The 18820-nt window shown below is 34.5% G+C and overlaps 1 protein-coding gene across 2 annotated transcripts in view; it reads right to left on the bottom strand.

The window, feature by feature from the left end:
- Window positions 1–18820, bottom strand: part of TTC17 (tetratricopeptide repeat domain 17) — a 93770-nt gene that overhangs the window by 61768 nt on the left and 13182 nt on the right. For both annotated transcript variants that reach the window (XM_054587130.1, XM_054587129.1), the window contains exons 2-10: window positions 13812–13901; window positions 8642–8811; window positions 7880–7991; window positions 7541–7672; window positions 5208–5317; window positions 4461–4605; window positions 3919–4058; window positions 2056–2216; window positions 747–859 (exon numbers count right to left, since the gene is read on the bottom strand). In XM_054587130.1, coding sequence (XP_054443105.1) covers window positions 747–859; window positions 2056–2216; window positions 3919–4058; window positions 4461–4605; window positions 5208–5317; window positions 7541–7672; window positions 7880–7991; window positions 8642–8811; window positions 13812–13901 — 1173 coding nt within the window. The remainder of the gene's footprint in view (window positions 1–746; window positions 860–2055; window positions 2217–3918; window positions 4059–4460; window positions 4606–5207; window positions 5318–7540; window positions 7673–7879; window positions 7992–8641; window positions 8812–13811; window positions 13902–18820) is intronic.

The raw sequence follows: 18820 nt of genomic DNA on the forward strand, positions 1-18820 counted from the left end.
AATCAAACTGAAAGCAGAAAAGGAGATGTGGCTAACATTTAACCCAAAACATTTAATGAACACTCAAAATTAGTAGGAAAACAGAACTTATAGTAATTCTCAGAGCTATGCTCCAACAGTATTCTCTCATGGATACTGATGCATAGTTAGCAGCTTTCTATCAACTATGCCATTGGCATAGTTCTCCTCTCCTGTTACTTCCTTTCTACAATTTAGTCTATTTTAGGTTGAATGATTAGCTTATTTAGAGGTCTGGTTCATTATTTCACTCCCCTACCTAGACGAAAATGATCACTACTTTATAAAATTAGTGTTCTGTGGGTAGAAGCAAGGGTTCTTAAGAATTTAATATAGCTATCACTTAGGCATTATGGACTATTACACAATCAATTGCAAATAAATATAGCCTTCCTCCAAACCAAGGTAAAACAATGCGTGGTGTTCTCATAAGACTATGTAGTTCTAAAGCTTTGTTAGATAAGAGAATGGGGACAGGATTGGATCGCATAGGAAAGACATGGGAAAAAGGAATGGATATGAAGAATATTCTTCAGGAAACAGAAATGTATTTCGTGGAGGAACAGGGTACTTTCTATAAAATCTAACTTCATAAACATAACAGATAACTCAAAACCTTAAATGAGAGTAAAAAATTTTAGGGATCAAAAATATGAGGAATCAAGGAGGGGTGATTATCACTTTTAGATATGTAAAAGCTCATAAGTAGAAAAGAACAGGAAAAAGACCTGAACATAATCCACATTTTCAAAGATATCCCCACGATGGTAGCGCACAGGTTGGTCCCACTGGCAATGTAAACTATGCTGCTGGTTCACCAGACGGCATATCTGATGATTTCCTGGAATAAGAAAGAAAATTAGAATTGATGAGAAGATCAACAATATCAACATGACTTTTTTAGTCTAAATCATTTGTTTCAAATCTGTAGTCTTCAGAACCTGGTGGAGTGCTTACATAGGAGGTATTTATACAGGAGAACATTAACTAATGGATAATTAAATTAAATATTTCTAAGGAAAATCACCTACAATATATAGGGTCTCCACTAGATAATCACTAAGGTATTTTCTGGCAATTACATGGTCACAGTAAAGGTTCAAAGATTAAGAGGATTTCTAGACCAATATATTTATCAGGGCAGAAAGGTGTAGCATAAGGAATTCTATGAATTTATTCTTTGGTGTCAAGCTCTCAGATCTGCTCTCTTAGAGTTTAATAAAAAATGAAACATTCTGGATATAACCAAATCACTGATCTCCTGTCAACACAAGTTCCCTTAGCGCAGCGGTTCTATTTTGGAGCCACAGACTCTAAGAGACTTCGATAAGAGCCATAAACCCTTGTCCCAGAAAAAATTTTTGCACATACAAAATTCTACTTATAATTCTGGAAAGGATTTTAGAATTCCCTGAAACTAATCCATTGACCCAGATTAAGAATTCCTGCTTGAGAAAAATTATGATCTAAAATCTTCTAAAATAAAACATTTGTTTTTAAGGGAGCAAGAAAAAAAGGATTTTTATTTAGCTTTATTGCCAGTGGTGGCTGAACAGGGTGGACGCTTTGTTTCTGGGGTGTGTCTGGCTTGTTTTATTTGGTGTAGGCCCAAGGTGCAGTGTTTTCAGACCAGCAGCAACAGGCATCAAATGGGAGCTCATTAGAAATGCCAAAATCAGGCTCCTCCTCAGTCCTGCTAAATAAGCATCTGCATTTTAACAAGGTCTCTAGGAGACTGGCTTGTGTACTAAAGCTGGAGAAGTATCGCTATAAGCCATAGAGGGCAACAACCATCATTAAGACCTCAATGTAAAAGATTTGGCTTTTAGCTTAAAATGGTGAATTTAAATAAAGGTACAGGGACCAGACCAGCACTCCAGGCCTGCTGGTATACCTGCTGCGATGATGCTTGATTTTAAAAATCTAAGGAGGTTATAAGCACAACTTTATACTGCTTTATGGCTATGTGAAAGTTATGAAAGTAATCTAGAAATGAATTTCTTAACCTGTCTTCGATGATCTGGAATCAGTACTTACCTAATTGTGCCTCTTTTGCCATCTGTGTCTCATGGATGATATTTCTTAAGATTTGCTCCTCTTGAATCAGCTTATGTTTTTCCAGGATCTCTTGTTGTCTCAGGTAGTGGTCATGCTGCTTCTGATATTCTTTCAACTCATTCAGTGTTCGCTGGAGGGATCTTAATATATTTAACACCAGGAAAAAGTTACAGAGGTTTAAAATTGTGAATTTTAAACCCACTTACATGTACACATTTTCTAGTTCTCAGTAATAATTGCTAGGTTTTATTTTTCCCTTTTAACATATAATCACTGAACCACAAGCTCAAGAAAAATGAGGTTAAAGAAATGCTATTGTTTTATTGAAACTTAGGGGCAAAAAAATGGATGCAAAATTCTCCTCTTAAACACAACTACCCTGACATTAAACAACATAAATAAATGTTGTGCAGGACTTCTCTGGTGCTAAAAAAGATGTGTAACAATATAATATAAACTTTTACACATTTAATAATTCTTGTTTCCCTCTACAAAGTTTGTTACTTCCATTGATTGTCAAATCCTTTCTAGAATCCTCCTTTGATTTTGCCTAAAGACAAGGTTAAGTGCAAGGGCCACTCCACCTTGTTCTCATACTCTTACTCCTTGATTGATAGATTTTGGGAAAAACCAGAGAAATCTTACTTTAGAAAGGAATATTCTGTACCCTCTGGTATCAAATCAGCTGCCTGATTATACTTAGTAACAAAAATTTATTACCTATTATACTGTAACATATGGAGATTTAGGAGCTGTACAGATTGTATAAGAGAGAACAAATGTGATTCTTAAGAGCATAATATTGGAAGAAGCTCAGCCAGGGAAAGTTCTGACCAGGTGTAATAGAAGCCAGGTATAAACAAGCAAGCTGTCATTCTTTCCTTTTCTCTATATTACGCTTTAAACAGACTGGAAAATAAGCAAATACAAAAGTTTTGTGAGTTCCAAATTGTTACTTAATTCTCTAATCATCAAAGTAGACTTAAAGCATTAAGACTAATTCTGTAAATCATGAAAAATTCATTTCTGAGTTATGTGGTGCTTCTTAACTGGCCCTATAATCTATGGAATCAAATATTTTTATTAGGTATACTGCAAGGACCAAGGACAATGGAATTCCATTAATGCACAACTTACACAAATGTGATTAAAATGTGGGTGAAATAATGTCTCTTAACCTTACTTAACCAACAACAGCCTGACCCTAGAAGTCAAAAGGGAGAAAGATCAAATATAGCACGTGCAAGTGATTTTACTGACAGTGTATTTTATGGACATAAAAACATCATCAATAGACTTACTGAATATCCAGCAGCATACACCCTCCATCTGACTTCACAAAAGTAATTGACGTTCAAATTGTAAATCTCTACATGACAGCACTTAATGGAAACATTTTCCAGTTCCTGGAATCCATGCTATTAGAGAGATTTCTCTATACCACCACTAACTTGTGCTAAACCTCATGGATTTGGAGAAAAGATATAGGACTAGCAGTAGTGAATATGTGCTTTTAAAAATTCAAATGAACAGCCCTAGCTGGGGTGGCTCAGTGGATTAAGTGCCAGCCTATGAACCAAAGGGTTGCTCATTTGATCCCCAGTCGAGGGCATATGCTTGGGTTGTGGGCCAGGTCCCCAGTACAGGGCACGCGAGAGGCAACCACACATTGATGCTTCTCTCCCTCTCTCCCTCCTTTCCACTCTCTAAAGATAAATAAATAAAAATTTTTAACAAAAAATAAAATTCCAATGAACAAATTAACACTGATATCACCATCCACAGGTCTAACCTAAGGTTTTATGGTACTAGTGCTTCAGGGACATTTTTTCTCCCAATTACCTATGTTGAGCTTCCAATTTTTGCTCAAGTTTTTGCTGACATAGGACAGCATGCTTCCTCTTTATAGCTTGTTCAAACCCAGGTTTGGCCTGCAAAGCATGGTCGTAACAGAGCACTGAGTGGTTATATTCCCCAAGCATCTGAAAAGACAAAAGCAAACATACACACATGGGAAAAATGTCAGCCATCCTGTTTGTATCTGTACAAATCCCCTAATAATTTATGAGATCACATTAATATTTCACTGTACCATGAATATTATTTTGATCAGTGGCCAAATCTCCACAACATGAAAACTTGCTGCAGGATGGCTTAATTGAAACATATTGATATCTTAAGTATACTATGCAGAAATTTAATATGCTCATTAATTTAATTATTTTTCCTTTTTGTCAAGAGACTGGGAAAATTATGATACATTTCCATCCCCTTTCCCTTGTTTGGACCGAAAGAAGAAGGGAAAAAGCTATTTTGTTATTGAGGGAAAGAAAAAAGAAAACAGCAACTGGTTTGGCTCATGAAAACAAAAGAACTGTATTTACTGCATATATATTTCCCAAAGTGTAATAGCTGGTGAAGTAGTCACTGTCGTCCAAAGCTGCATGGACCACAACAGCAGCATCAGCAGAGAAGTGTGCTCTGTGCAGAACATTTGCCAAGTTGACCAGGGCAATGTCTTTATTGTGCCTGAAAGAGAAGGAGAGAGTAATCAGACGTGAGGAATAACGCATGTGTTCCATGATTATGTATAAATTATGTGAGAAGGGAAAATTACATTCAAAGTTATTGAGCTCAGGGACATAACTTTGAGTATACTTACAGATGGAGAAAATATTTAAGAAAATCATAATGTTTCATTGTTGCATAATTGATGATGCTTCCTCAATCTGATAACTACAAATTCTGCCACAGAAATAAGGTCTGGCAGACATTTTATGATTTTAAATTGTATTTAGGCCTTATATTTGCTTTGAGAAAAATTTAACTTATGATAATGTCTCCAGTCAAGGTCCGTGCATTGAAGTCTCAAGTGAATCAGAGGGCATATTCATAATGTATTTTTTCCGTAATGGAAATTGGAAGTATATTATGCTATTTTCACTCTGAAGTCTTTGAAATCTGTCATTTTTTGTGATGGGACTAATTTCGTTGAACAGGAATGAAGGAGAGTGTCAGTACAACAAAGTGCCTCTTCTCATTGTTTTTTTTTTTTTTTATTTTTTTTATTGTGTTGTTTTAGAGTCCAAGTTACGTGGAAAATCAGAAAGTGTAAAGGGGAGGAAACTTACCTGGAAGAGAAGTGAAGTGCTCGCATGGCACATTCCACTACCTGATACGGTTTATTCTTTATTCTCCAGTAAAACGAAGCCATGTTATACAGTACCCATGAGGAAGAGTTCTAGAGATTAAACAAATAAAATGACAATCAATCAAACTCGAGGCAGTTTCTTTAACTCAGAATGTTCAAAATGAGAACCTTTACTACTCTATGTCTTCTGAAATTTAGGATGAAGAAGAGACAGACTTACAATAGTGATAAAGTGTAAGTCAAAGTTCTAATAAACTACACCTGTCAAAACAGCCTCCTGATCGTCAGTTGTGCAAGTGCATTAAGGTGTGATCTACACAGACAGGCCATCCAACTACAGACTATCATTCCATGGGGGAAACAAAGCTTAAAAGCCCATCAAGTGGGCAATTTGACAACATGTATGTAAAAGGCCTTAAAAATGTGATTATGCTCTGATGCCCACAACTCCACTACTGAAAATTTATCCTATGAGAATAATTAAAGTTTTAACTTTTTCAAATTATAATTTTTACTTTATTTTTTATAGATTTTTAAATATAATCTGATTTTTACAAGGACCAATTATTTTATTTTCAAAATAGTTATTTTTAAGATTAAGTATAATTCTGTGTTAATTAGCCTTATATATACTATCTTCAAGGAACATATATGTTCCTTAATTACATCACTTTCTTTGAGTGATGTAATTAAGGACTTGAGCACTACGTGTAGTTGGATAAGGGTTACTATATTCTTTCAAAATTGATTTTACTTGGGGTTGAATCTTTCTGACAGCCCTTTGAGAAAGTTTTCTTTCAAATACATACTTTAATTTTACCTCTTATTTTCAGACTTTATACTGTGAACTGGAACAAAAAGAGGAATTAAAAATTCTACATGAGTTACCGAAAGCATCAGGATAAGCAGGAACACTCTAGAGTCCACACATATTAGAAAAGAAAAATAAATCTTAAAAAAAATCTTTCTATGAGATTTCTCATAGAATCGTCCCCCAAACCTATAAATGCTTTAATGTCACTGTTAATCACTCCCTCCTTCTTTGGAACACATTTCCCCTTGGCTCTTAGGACCACATTCTTCTGGACATCCTTTCTGGTCTCTTTTGCTAGCCCCTCCCCCTCTACTTGACAGCTAAATGTAGGAGGACCTAGGACTCAAGAGTGGCCTCTTCTCAAACCCCACTGTCCTTCAGAGGACCCTATCCAGTCCCATGGCTCTAAATGCTCCCTACTTAACAATTATTCTCTATCTATATAACCAGCTCTGCCCTTTCCTGAAATTCAAACTCATACAGATTTCAAATTCAGCATGGCCAAAAAAGAACTCTGTCTTCACTTCACTCACCCAAACCGTGTTCTTCCTTCAGGTTGCTCAAGCCAAAAATTGAGGAATTATCCTTGATTCTTTTTCCCTCATTCCCCGTATCTAACTCATTAGCTTCTAAATGGTTCCCAAAATAGTTTAAATCCCTCTGTTTCCAATACTAACTATTCTAGTCCAAACCATCCTCATCTCTTTCTTGAACTACTAAAGGGTATTTTAAATCCTAGGCCAGTTTTCCCTTGCATCCCATCAAGTTCTGGGGATGCAATGTTTTACATTACCTTCAGAAAAACAAAATGAAGATGATAACTTAGCAAAAAAAAAAAAAATCATATATAATAATATATAAGGTATTTCTAAACATATAAATATACAATGTATTTTAATATACTATATATATATATATAAATGTTGCAATTATACATTTTACTTATTGCCACTGTGATACTACTTAGGAAGCAGGCTACATTTTATGACACTCCTTAGGCATAGGGAGGAAGAAAAACTGTTTTCTAATTCCAATGTTATCCTGAATGATATATTTAAATTCTCGGGTCCTACTGTATAATTCTCTATTTCATTCTGTTTAAAGTAGATGTTCCTTTGAAATAAACATTACAAGAATATTTTATTGTTGGTGGTGATTTTTTTTCTTCTTCGGAGAATAGTGATAAATCCATGTATTGTGTGTAGATAAGCAAAGACACTAATGTTAAATTTTCTTTCACATTCAAAATAAATAATCAAATTTATAATCTCTGTTGCTTATATTAGTATATAATTTTTTAATGAATTAGTTTAAATAAATCTTTTTAGCATATCCTCCTGGTCAAGGGAATTATATTACCAATATTTCTCCTTAGCTTTGAACAGATACAGCTTCAATTATTATAATCATAATTTAAAAATGGAAACAAGCTAGGAAGGAGAGTAAAATATCTCCTGTTCATACAGTCTCCTGACTCTTTCAAGTCACTAATGACTCACCTTCCGTAGGCCTTCATGAATGAGGTGACCTATGTCATCTATATTTCTTCCTAATCGTTTAGATAAATATGTGAAGACTGGATCTTCTTTAGGTAGTAAAGGTGCAGAAAGATTAACTCTTTCTTGTACACCCTGAAGAAGAAAAACAGACACAGGAGATTATAAAAGACCACAAGTAATTCAGTATCTTGTAACATTTATTTTGAAGAAATTTTAGGAAATACAAGATGTTTATAAAATTAAAAAGCCACTGAGGAGAGGGGGAAAAAACAGGATTTATAAGCAAGAGACTAAATTTTTAAAAATGCACTAAAAAAAAGCCCCACACTCTCTACTTACTCGTAAGTGCTGGAAAGCATGTATGCTATATGGAAGTTCTAGAATTTTAGTGCAATCAGGTTGCTCAGGGTCTGGAGGGACAGGAGATTCTGTGTCTATATAATCTTCAGGGCTAAAATTAAGAAGCAAAAAGCAACAGATGCAGGATGAAGAAATGTCTAATTTTTTCCTAATTGAATCATATCCTCAAAACATTTCAACTTTACAACCAATATTAGTTAGCACTCATAATTTTTTCAAATAGCTGTTGCTAGAGTCAAACATTTTGGGAGTTCAACTTAAAGGAGATAAATCAAGAGTGAGACAGTAGGTTAGTGACAGAATGTTAAGATCAAAGAGTTTTTTAAAAAATAACATAACAGCGCTAAATTCTTTCTACAAACGTTAAATCAATTTACACTTCTGCTGACAGTCTCTCTGCATTTTTAACCAGTTACTGATTTTTACATTTTTCCAGTTTGATAGATGAAAATTATCTACATGTTTTAATTTGTACTTGATCATTATCGAGAAATATGTTTTCTACATGTTTTTTATCCATATGTATTTCTTGTACTCTAAATTGTTCAATTTTCTGCTGTGGTATTAAATATTTTTAATTGATTTGTGAGAATTCTACACATACTATGTAGTTTGAATCTTAAAATGTTAATAAACGTATCTGTGATTGAGGGTTACTCTCATTAGAGAAATAATTTACTGATTTAAGAAAGGTCTGTTGAAGAAAACATAATTTGGGGGGAGGGAAGCAAATCTCTTTACCTGATGTCTTTGCTTTCCAAAGTTATGTATGTGCCGTCATACAGGTCCAGGTCCCCTAAGGGCACCTTGGCTTTGATGCAGTCTGGATCCTCTTTATTATGTCTTTGTTCCAATCCTGTGTCTCTGTCCTCATTCTCTTCTATGTGAATTTTTTGAGCAACTAATTGCTTCTGTTGAGAAGAAAATAACACAATACATTTTTCTAATATTTCAGTCTACAGGCGATGTAAGAGAAAGGAGAATTTAACGTGTTAAAAAAGTCAGAGAATCCTTTAGGAAGAAAGACAGGATTCTGAATATGCCATCAATTAATTTAATTGACATAAACAAGTTTTTCTAACGCGGAGAGAACAGCATGGAGATTTTGGGGCTGTGTTGCCAATGCAAAAACTGACTAAAATACTGCAAAAAATGTAGACTATCTTAACTAATCAATCATTAATGAGATTGAATATATTTCCGATACATTTATGAAATATTTTATGAAATGACTGTTCAAATCTGTTTTATTTTCTGATTTTTTTAACAAAATTGATTTGTAGACATTTCTGAAAGGAGTAATTCTGTGAATTCATTCCCTATCACTTATACACATTATAAATATCTCTTCCCAACTTGTAGCTTATCTTTTAATTTTGGTCATGGTGTCATTAGCTAAAAAGCTTTTAATTTTAAGATGGCCACTTTTATCAATTGTTTTCTTAATTGTACTTTCTGTGTTATTTAAGGCATACTTCTTAAAAAAAGCAGATTTTATTTATTTATTTTTTAGAAAGGGGAAAATGAGGGAGAAAGAGAGAGAGACATCAATAGGGTGACTCCTGCTGCGACCTGGACCGCAGGCCGGTGCTCAGTCCGCCAAGGCCGAACTGCCAGGGCTAGGGCACAGTTCTTATATGAACCATACAGCTGGTCTAAATTAGAAACCCAATCTGATAGTTTGAGTTTTAATCAGCGAGTTTAATTTGTTTATTGTGATTGCTGATCTATTTGGATTGATTTCAACCATATTATTTTGGGCTTTCTGCTTAACATTCTTTTTCTGCTTCTCTCTTTTCTTGCTTTCAATGTATATGGTAACACTTTCTAAGTTCCTTTCCTCCCTTCAGTATCTTCTCTTAATTTGTAGATTTGGAAAGTATCGATTGCATTTCTGTAACTTCAGTGCTGGCCCTTACTGCATTTTTTGTTAAATTTTTCATCAGCAAATATTTCAGTATGTTTAAAAAAAAAACCCCAAACCATTATCACATGTAAAAAATAATTTAATCCTTTAATGTCAAGTATCTCATTTATGTTCAAATTCCCAATTGTTTCTTCTTTCTTTTTAAAATATAGTTTAAATCAAAGTCCAATGAAGTCAACACACACTGCAATTGGTTCATTTGTCTCTTAAGTTTCTTTTAATTTACTCCCTAGTTCCTTTTTTTAAAAGTCCTTGTTATTTATTTGTTAAAGAACTTGGGTCATTTGGGGCACAGGATTTTGCTAACTGCATGTCTCCTAGGCTCCTCTGCCACCCCCCCATGCCCTCTGCACATCCTGGGTGCTGACTGCGGGGTCCAGAGGCCCTCAGCTTTTCTGTGTCATGGACTTCTTAGCCAGTCTAATGAAGACTACAGACCCCTTTTCCATATAATCTTTAAAAACAAAAAATAAAATATTAAATTGACAAAGGGAACCAATTATATTAAAAAACAAATTATAGTTGTTTGATTAGACTCCTACTTCTTTTTGCAAGACTACTTGAAAGGTGACAATATTCTTCAGTTTTTAATATGTGTGCCAATAAATTTTCCAATAGGATTTTAATTTATTCAGTTAATTTTACCTTCTCCTGTACATGACAAAAAAATCTAACATACTTTAACTAATCTCGCATCATGCCCCACGTCGACCACATATTGTTAATTTTATCTAGTTTTACCTTTTAAAATGCATGAAAAATTGCTAAGTTTAGCAACTCTTTCATCAATGTTTTTACTGATCATTAAAATGCAGCTTTCACTAGGTTTACTTTTCTTCTTGCAAAACTATGCCTTTAACTTTTTTTTTGAGTCTGTGATTAGTAAAACACTGTATGTCAGAAAACATCTTTGCTTTGCCCTCATTCTTGAATGATGGTTTAAAACACATAAACCTCTAGTTTGACTGATTTCCCCTAATATGTTGAAGTTATTCCTCCATTGTCTTCTGATATCTAAGAAGTCACTTGTGATATCTAAGTAGTTGCCACTACTTGGTGTATAAATTGCATTATATAGTCTTAGGGCTTTAAGTCTACATATCAATGAGAATGAATTTGTATCTCCAGCCAGACCTTTACCCCAGATTCCACACCTGAAGAACCAACTCCCTACTCAATGTCTCCACTTAGATGTCTAATAGATGTCAAACTTAACATACAAAAGCCAAAGTATCATTGATTTCCATAAATTCCCCAATCCTTCACATCCTTTAGTCTTCTTTATCTCAGCTAAAATCAATTCATCCTTTCAATCTCTTAGATCAAAAACCTGGAGTCATCCTTCATCCCTCATCATCTGTCTCTTTCTTCCCAGCCACTCCATGAAGACATGGTTGCTTCCAGGTTGTATCCAGTTCCCAAATCCAGAAACAGATCTTAGAATTTTGGTTTCGAGTTTCTAACTCATAGTAACATTCTGCCATGAAATGGATTTCAGAAAATTGAAGATGCAATTAGTAGACAGTTTGGTTCCTCTTATGATCATCAGGTTTTGTTTTGTCTTCCTGTTTCCCCCGTACCCTCCGCCACTCTTTTCATGAATGGAACTGCTCCATCCCAGTCCTCAAGCAGTTAAGCCCGGTTCTCTTCCTTCATCTTGCATGAAGTACTGCAAGTTCTGGTTGCTTCTCAGAGCTGGTCAGACACAGGGTATTCCTGGCCTGGGAGACCAGCAGGCTTGTAGCTTTAGGCACTTTCCCAACTTGGTGTTCTGTTCCATTTCTGGTCCATAGAGATGTTTAGGCCTGGCTACATTTTATTTTTATTTCTATTTTATATTTTATCTGTCATATTATATTTTATGCCATGTATATGAAGCAGAAGGGGAGTATTAAGCCCTGGCTGGTGGGCTGGTGTAGCTCAGTGGACTGAGTGCTGGCCTGCAGACCTAAAGGTCGCCAACTGGGGACCTGGCCTGCACATTAACGTGCAGATCACATGTCAATGTTTCTCTCCTTCTCATTCCCCCTGCCTTCCCCTCTCTCTAAAAATAAATAAATAAAATCTTTTTTTAAAAAAAGGGGTGTATTAAATATAAACTGAGTACACTACCTTAACCAAAAAATAGTAGAGTCAATATTTTTATTTGCATTTTCACTGACTTGGTGAATGCCATTTTCCCCTTGTATATACTCTAATTTAAGTCTCCTTCTCTTTACATTGTGTCACATTGCCCTAAAAAAAAAATGGGATAGCATTAAAAATATACAATGTGCCTGTGCATCTGGAAATTAAAACCATTTTCTGCAACATGCATCTTTTTGCACAAGCATGAAGCCTGATAAATAGAACTACTGTCTTATTCCTAAAATATCCATAAAAATCAACATTTCCAAATTTGTAAGTGATAAAACTGGTAGAAACAAGGTGAGAGACTATTTAAAAAATGATGAGTTATTCTAAAAGTACTACCTGTCCTGGCTGGTGTGGCTCAGTTGGTTGAAGTGTTGTCCTGTAAACAGAAAGGCTGCAAGTTTGATTCCTGGTCAGGGCACTTGCCTAGGTTGTGGGTTTGATCCCTGGTCAGGGTGTGTACTAGAAGGAATCAAATGATGTCAATGTTTCTCTCCCTCTCTCTCCTCCTCCCTTCCCCTATCTCTAAAATCAGTAAGCATGTCCTCAGGTAAGGATTAAAAACAAACAAACAAACAAACAAACAACCACCTACGCAGAACTGGTTAATATGTGCTACAAGTTCCTCCTTCTTAATTCACAGAAATATTAAAAACATATAATTTTAATTATTTCTGTTGATAGGTGTACTAGTTTGAATTTATATAAGTGAAACTTGAGATTTTTACATAATGAAAAAATTAATGGCTACCTCGTCTAATAGGTATGCCAGCTTTAAAGCCAAGAGATATAGCATTTGTCTCTGGTTTTATCATAGCTTGCTATGAAATCAAGCAATTCACTGACTTCGGGTATGTTTCCTCGCCTTTAAATAAGGATGATCTTCATGATTCCTCAGCTCTCAAGATTCTTATTCGATTTTTATTACTCAAAATAATTTTCTAAAGCTCATCTTCAACATTGGTTTACTTTTTCTACAACTTATAGTTCTCTTAAAATTTGGATTCAATTTATACTATAACGTTTAGGCAGAGATTTTCTAAGGGGGAAAACCCCTTAGTTTTTCAAATAACTAATAGTTTGCTATTAAGCAAAATAAATTTATGGAAATCAATGATAGAAAAAAAGTCAGATTTTATTAGCAAAAATCAATTTCAAGTTTTCAAGGTGAAAAGTAATAAATGATTTTCACTTCAATCACAAAAACACAAAATATCAAGACCCTATCTTTTACTACTTGGGAAATAAACAAAAATTACATTATTACAGGGTATTCAAACCATTCTTCCTTTTCATATTTTACCCAAGCTCTCCTTTCAAGAATATCCCCAGAGACTATACCCCTTCATAGTTGATGGAAAAGCTTATACATGCTCCCTGGCTGGTGTGGTTCAGTGAATGGTGTGCCAGTCTGTGAACTGAAAGGTCGCCAGTAGCCAGGCACATGCCTGGGCTCTGGACCAGTTCCCCAGCTGGAAGCCTGCGAGAGGCTGCTGACTGATGTTTCTCTCACACATCAGTATTTCTCTTCCTCTCTTTCTCCCTTCCCTCCTCTCTAAAAACAAATAAAATCTTTTTTAAAACAAGAACATTTATACATGGAAATTTTGTTCAAGGATATGAGTTAAGAATCAGTCATAAAACTTAGAATATGGTGGTCTGCTTTTCTTATTATTACTCAAAAGTTACTCTAATTAGTTGTTATTTTTAAAAACATGACCTAAAAGTAGTAAATTCCCATAAAAGTCAAAGAATCAGACTTAAGCAATATGTTTAATTTGTCTTTGAATACAACAGCTCCTGTGAAATACACCAAGCTTTAGCTGCACATCACATGCTCAGTTGCCTCACCTCCAATTCTTTGAGGTAGTTAACTGTTGTTTCTTGTCTCATTAATATGACTAAGTCATGGGGATGCTTCAAGTTCATTGGTGAATCCACCTGCAAACAAGCATGCAATAAATAAATGAAGCTCATATTTTATTAATATTTGTTTTGATTAAAAAAGTTTCCTTATAATATGCTCTAAATTATTGTCCAACCTCCATTATAATCAGTGTTAGGTGCTCGGTAAAACTCAAGGGTTATTTGAAAAGTGATCACATAAATTTCAGCAAAGAGAATGACAGGTTCAATAGCTATCCCTTGAACTCCAAATTGAAAGAGCAAGTTTTTGAAGTAAACATTCTGACTTGACTGGTCATATTAAAAATACTTAACAAGATAAGTATTTGGCAATTAATAATTAAGTGAATTCCTTAACAGATATTTCACACTTGTAATAATAAAAAGGGACTGTCTTGTCTTGATAGCACATTCCATATCTGAACAAATTTGCAAGCAATAAAAATACTAAAAGGACCAATTTTTGAAAGCTATTAATAGAAAGCATAAATGAAAGATAATATAAATAACCTTGAGATTCACCATTTACAACTCATCTTTTCTGGATCATAAACAAGCAATTATGTGGTTGAAGATGTAGAAAAAATGAACCTTCATATGCTGATAGCAGGCTTATAAATTTATTCTTGTTTGGAGGGTCATTTGACAACATATATAAGAATGTTAAACATGTATACCCTTTGATCTGGAAATATAAACTCTAGGAAACTATCCTATAGTCACTCTTAAACAAGTAGGCAGATATATACAAGGATCCTCACTCTAACACTTTTGGGGGGCGGTGAGGGAAGCAAACTAAGTTCATCAACAAGGAAACAAAGAAATTCATTATCAAATGGAATGGGATACAGAAAGCTAGATCTACTGTCATGCAAAGATGTTCACAATGTATTGTTAACTAAAAACAATAAAGAATAATAAGTATACTATGTTTTTCAAAAAAATTATATGGGTATATTTTTATAGATATAGATATATACATGTCTGTGCACAAAATTAAGCCGGTTTACAATGGTGTCTTCTGGAAAGTGGGATAAACAGGAGGGGTACATTCATACTTTTACTTTACACACTTGCATATTTTTAAACTGTTGGTAATGTACACATAATGTATTTATAAGGAAAAACAATTCACACACACACAGTTTTTCAATTTCAGAAAAATCTAAGACACAGGCCTTGGTACCTAAGGGATAAGACGAAGTCTCTGCTATTTCATAGTGTCTGACTGTTAAATTATATACCAGCTGGACAGGAAGTTCCACTTTAAGAAACTACCTTTATGTAACCTCTAAGAAATTAACACCAGCTCAACTAATTGATTTTAGAGCTAACTGTTCACATGCAAAAGATAGTTTTGCTTGGACTTTGATGAATATGAGAACCCATTAAAAAATTATTTTAAAAAGGAATAAGAACAGTATGAAATAAAGTTAGCTTTAATAATATACACTAAAACAACTGGACGATGTTGAGTGATTACAGATAAAACTTAACCTGCCTTTGCTTATACCTTGGAGATGCCAGAGGAAGGAAATGCTAGTCCTGAGTAACATCCACTCACACTTTGATTGCAATGGTCTGAACTACATAATTATCATCATCTAGTCATATAATTTTCATCTCCCATAACTTGTAAGATGAGATCACTTTGCTGCTCCCTGGCTTTCCTATTATATTGGAATTTACGTTAACACTAGATTCTGAATTTAAAAGGCACTAAAGATATAATAGCAAGGCCTATACATGGTCACCTGAGCCGTAAATCTCTATAAAAAAATCACACCTAGTAAAGGCCTACAAGCAAAATGCTAAGTTTATCTCAATAAGAGGTAGAAAATTTTGCTTCTCTTTTCAATAGTAGTTGAACATACTCCCAAAAGGCATATGTGGGTGGGGCAGGGAAAGCTACTATAGTAAACTGAATATGGATCAATTTAAATTCAAAGTTCATCAATTTTTTTTTTTACAATATGATATATTATTTGTGATATAGGACACCAAATTTTTTAAAGGAGAATATGTAAAAGCTACAGCCAGTGGCCATGTATATAAAAGAAGCCAAAGAAAGTCTGCTTACTTTGCAACTTTGTCCATTTTTCAACACGTAGCTATTTAGTATATGACTTTATATAAATATTTTTCAATGAGGATTAGGAAAAAAATGGGGGGAGGGGAATGAAAGTGGGAGTATAACATTCCCATTCCAAAACACCTAACCAAACCTGATGTTTGGAGAATTTTAAGAGGAATGAAAGAATAAGACAAATGAAGGTTTACATTAGAGAGATATTTAAAATATAATATTAGTTTTAGATTAGAAAGATACTAGATAATTATGACTTTATATTTGAATAGTATGGGTGTGGCCGACACTCTAATATGAGGAAATACTTTTCATTTCCTTGAAACTTTTAGTTCAACAAAGACACAGCAGCTAGAGGAGGTATAAAGTGATTAGCAGAAGGAAGGGAGTTCGTTGACTTACAGCTGTGTTTCTCTTTTTACATGGCAGCAAAAGTCATGGATCTCCGCCAGGTAAGGGTTGGCAGCACATGATTTATAGCCTGAGATATTTTTACTGAGGTATCTTCAAGTTCTTAAATTTTAGGACATGATAATTATCCCTGACAAATGTCAATAAGCTTGAATTTCTCTCCTTTCAAACACCCCTCCTCCTCATAAGATTATAAATACATCATCCACTCAACCAACAAAGGTTTGTTAAGACTCTATGAACCTGGCCCATTATGAGTCAATATTTGGAACCTATGTACTCCTATTTTATATACATCGTGAAATGGAATGGTAACACATGCCTTCAAAATCTTTAGCATTTACAAGACGTGGCTGTATGCCCAGGAGCAGAGTGACAGAAATTAAAAGAGGCGATGGAAGACAATTTGGCTTTGGGTAGTGGGCATACAATCAATATACAGATCATGTATCATAGAAACATACACTGGAAACCTATGTAATCTTATTAACCAATGTTCCCCCAATATATTTAATTAAAAAAAAAAAAGACGACCATCATGCGTATATAAGATCTCAAAGCACTTTATGGCTTTTTCACAAAAGAGAAAGAAATACCCCAACAGACTTCCAATAAAGTGCAGCACAATAAAAAGTGCTTGTTATGACCAGAATCATTAAGAAAATGGAATTATTTTCAATTTCTTCTATTTAAGCAGGAGAGGCAGTATTGTAATATATTTTAGAGCAAAATTTAAGCTGCAGGGAAAAACTGTCCAAGTATTTGGAACTCCACTCTATGGAATTCTATTTTCCAAAATGATTCATTCTCAAAGAGTTCCTGGTAAACAAAGTTTCACTGTTACTGTAGCAATTTATTTTAATAGAAAAATGACAAACCGCATAAGGGAATTCAATTTTATAAGTACATATATCCAATTATATACAACAGCAGTAAATATCTTACTCATATATCAAGTTTATTTTCATATACTTCATTTGCTGCTGTCTCTAACCAAGGTAGTGTTAATATGTACATCTCAGATCCAGAGCCCTATCTTTGTAAATTCAGTAAACGCAATGAGAGCGGGTGGAAATATACTAAAAGAGAGTAGTTACTTCACTGCTGAATTAGATAGAAGGTGAACATTTTAAACTTAAAATAACCAATTTAAGGATCTAAACATATTTGACTTCTATAAAAGCAAATTTTAGTCACTTTCCACTGATCCTTCATGAGAGAAAATTGAACATTTCTATTGCAACATTAATTCCATCCCTCATATTCTTCACGTATCATGAACATTTCTACATACTATTTTTTAAAAATGGTATTCAAATGAGTACATGAAATTAAGTGAGTACATGAAAGCAATATTGAGACTCACTCTTTTCCCAGCAGCAGTTTGAAACTGATGAAAGAAATCTTACACTGTGCCACACTCATTTTAAAAAAACTTCCCTTTAAGTTAGAAACTAGGGATGGAATATTTAAAATCCTTTATTCAGAATTTTAGATTACTTAAATGTTGAGACAATAAGATGGAAAACATAAATAAAAATCTTCAAAGCAACCAAGATTTCACCTCTACCTTAAATGATCCCAACTCAGTAGGTAGTTCCAGTTTTTGCTATCCAGTATCTGCAATCCCTGTTTTGCGGCAAAAGCACCTGCCTTGCTTGGCTGGAAGCATTCTTCCTCACAAGGGAAGCTCTGCTCAATGATAATTATTTCTGAGATGAGGCATTAGTTAATTAAGTGGTCAGTTGGTACAAAAAGGACTCTAATCCAGAACATTTGTTTGAGCTTTTGGGGATAATTCAACTTTTATCCACAGTGGGCCTGAGAATGAGGTTAAAGAAGCTGGGAAATGAAGACAGAAAAATCTAACCTGGTTACACTGACTGAGCTCTTGATCAAACTGTATCTGTAGCAGTTAAGATCTGTTCAAACATTCCAATGAAAGTTGTCAATGCAGAAAGTCTTTGATGCTATTTATTAAGGCCTTCCTCCTAATTTTCTTTAGGCCCTCTGCCTGAGGTATCTTCTTATCCTGTGGCTCTTTTGAGAGCCTTGGTGCCTTAGCACATGCTAATTCCTCTGCTTGGATTTCACTTCTGTCCCTATGCATTTGAGGAAGGCAAATGTCTTGGCTCATGTAACATTTCTTTTGTGAGGCCATTATTCCCTTCAGCTCCCTTAGTACTTTATACACACTTCCTTAATAGCATTATTACATTGTTTAGTTACTGTATGCCTGTCTCTCCAAAAATAAGTTTCTTATTTCTTTTTCAACCCTCAGTACTTAATATGCTTTCAGGAACATGTTTGGCACTAACTATACTGTTGATCGTTTGATGAGGATGTCTGATGCCACATCTGTTAGATACTCCATCTCCATCTCCTAAGGCATTATCATTCATTGATGATTATTTGGGAAGGAGGTAAAGTGACTAAGCCATCAGGAACTGGGGGAAAA

This window comes from Pteronotus mesoamericanus, unplaced genomic scaffold (assembly GCF_021234165.1).
Source record: "Pteronotus mesoamericanus isolate MK-2021 breed Mesoamerican mustached bat unplaced genomic scaffold, CSHL_Meso_final scaffold_1066, whole genome shotgun sequence".
NCBI classification, from domain to species: Eukaryota; Metazoa; Chordata; class Mammalia; order Chiroptera; family Mormoopidae; genus Pteronotus; species Pteronotus mesoamericanus.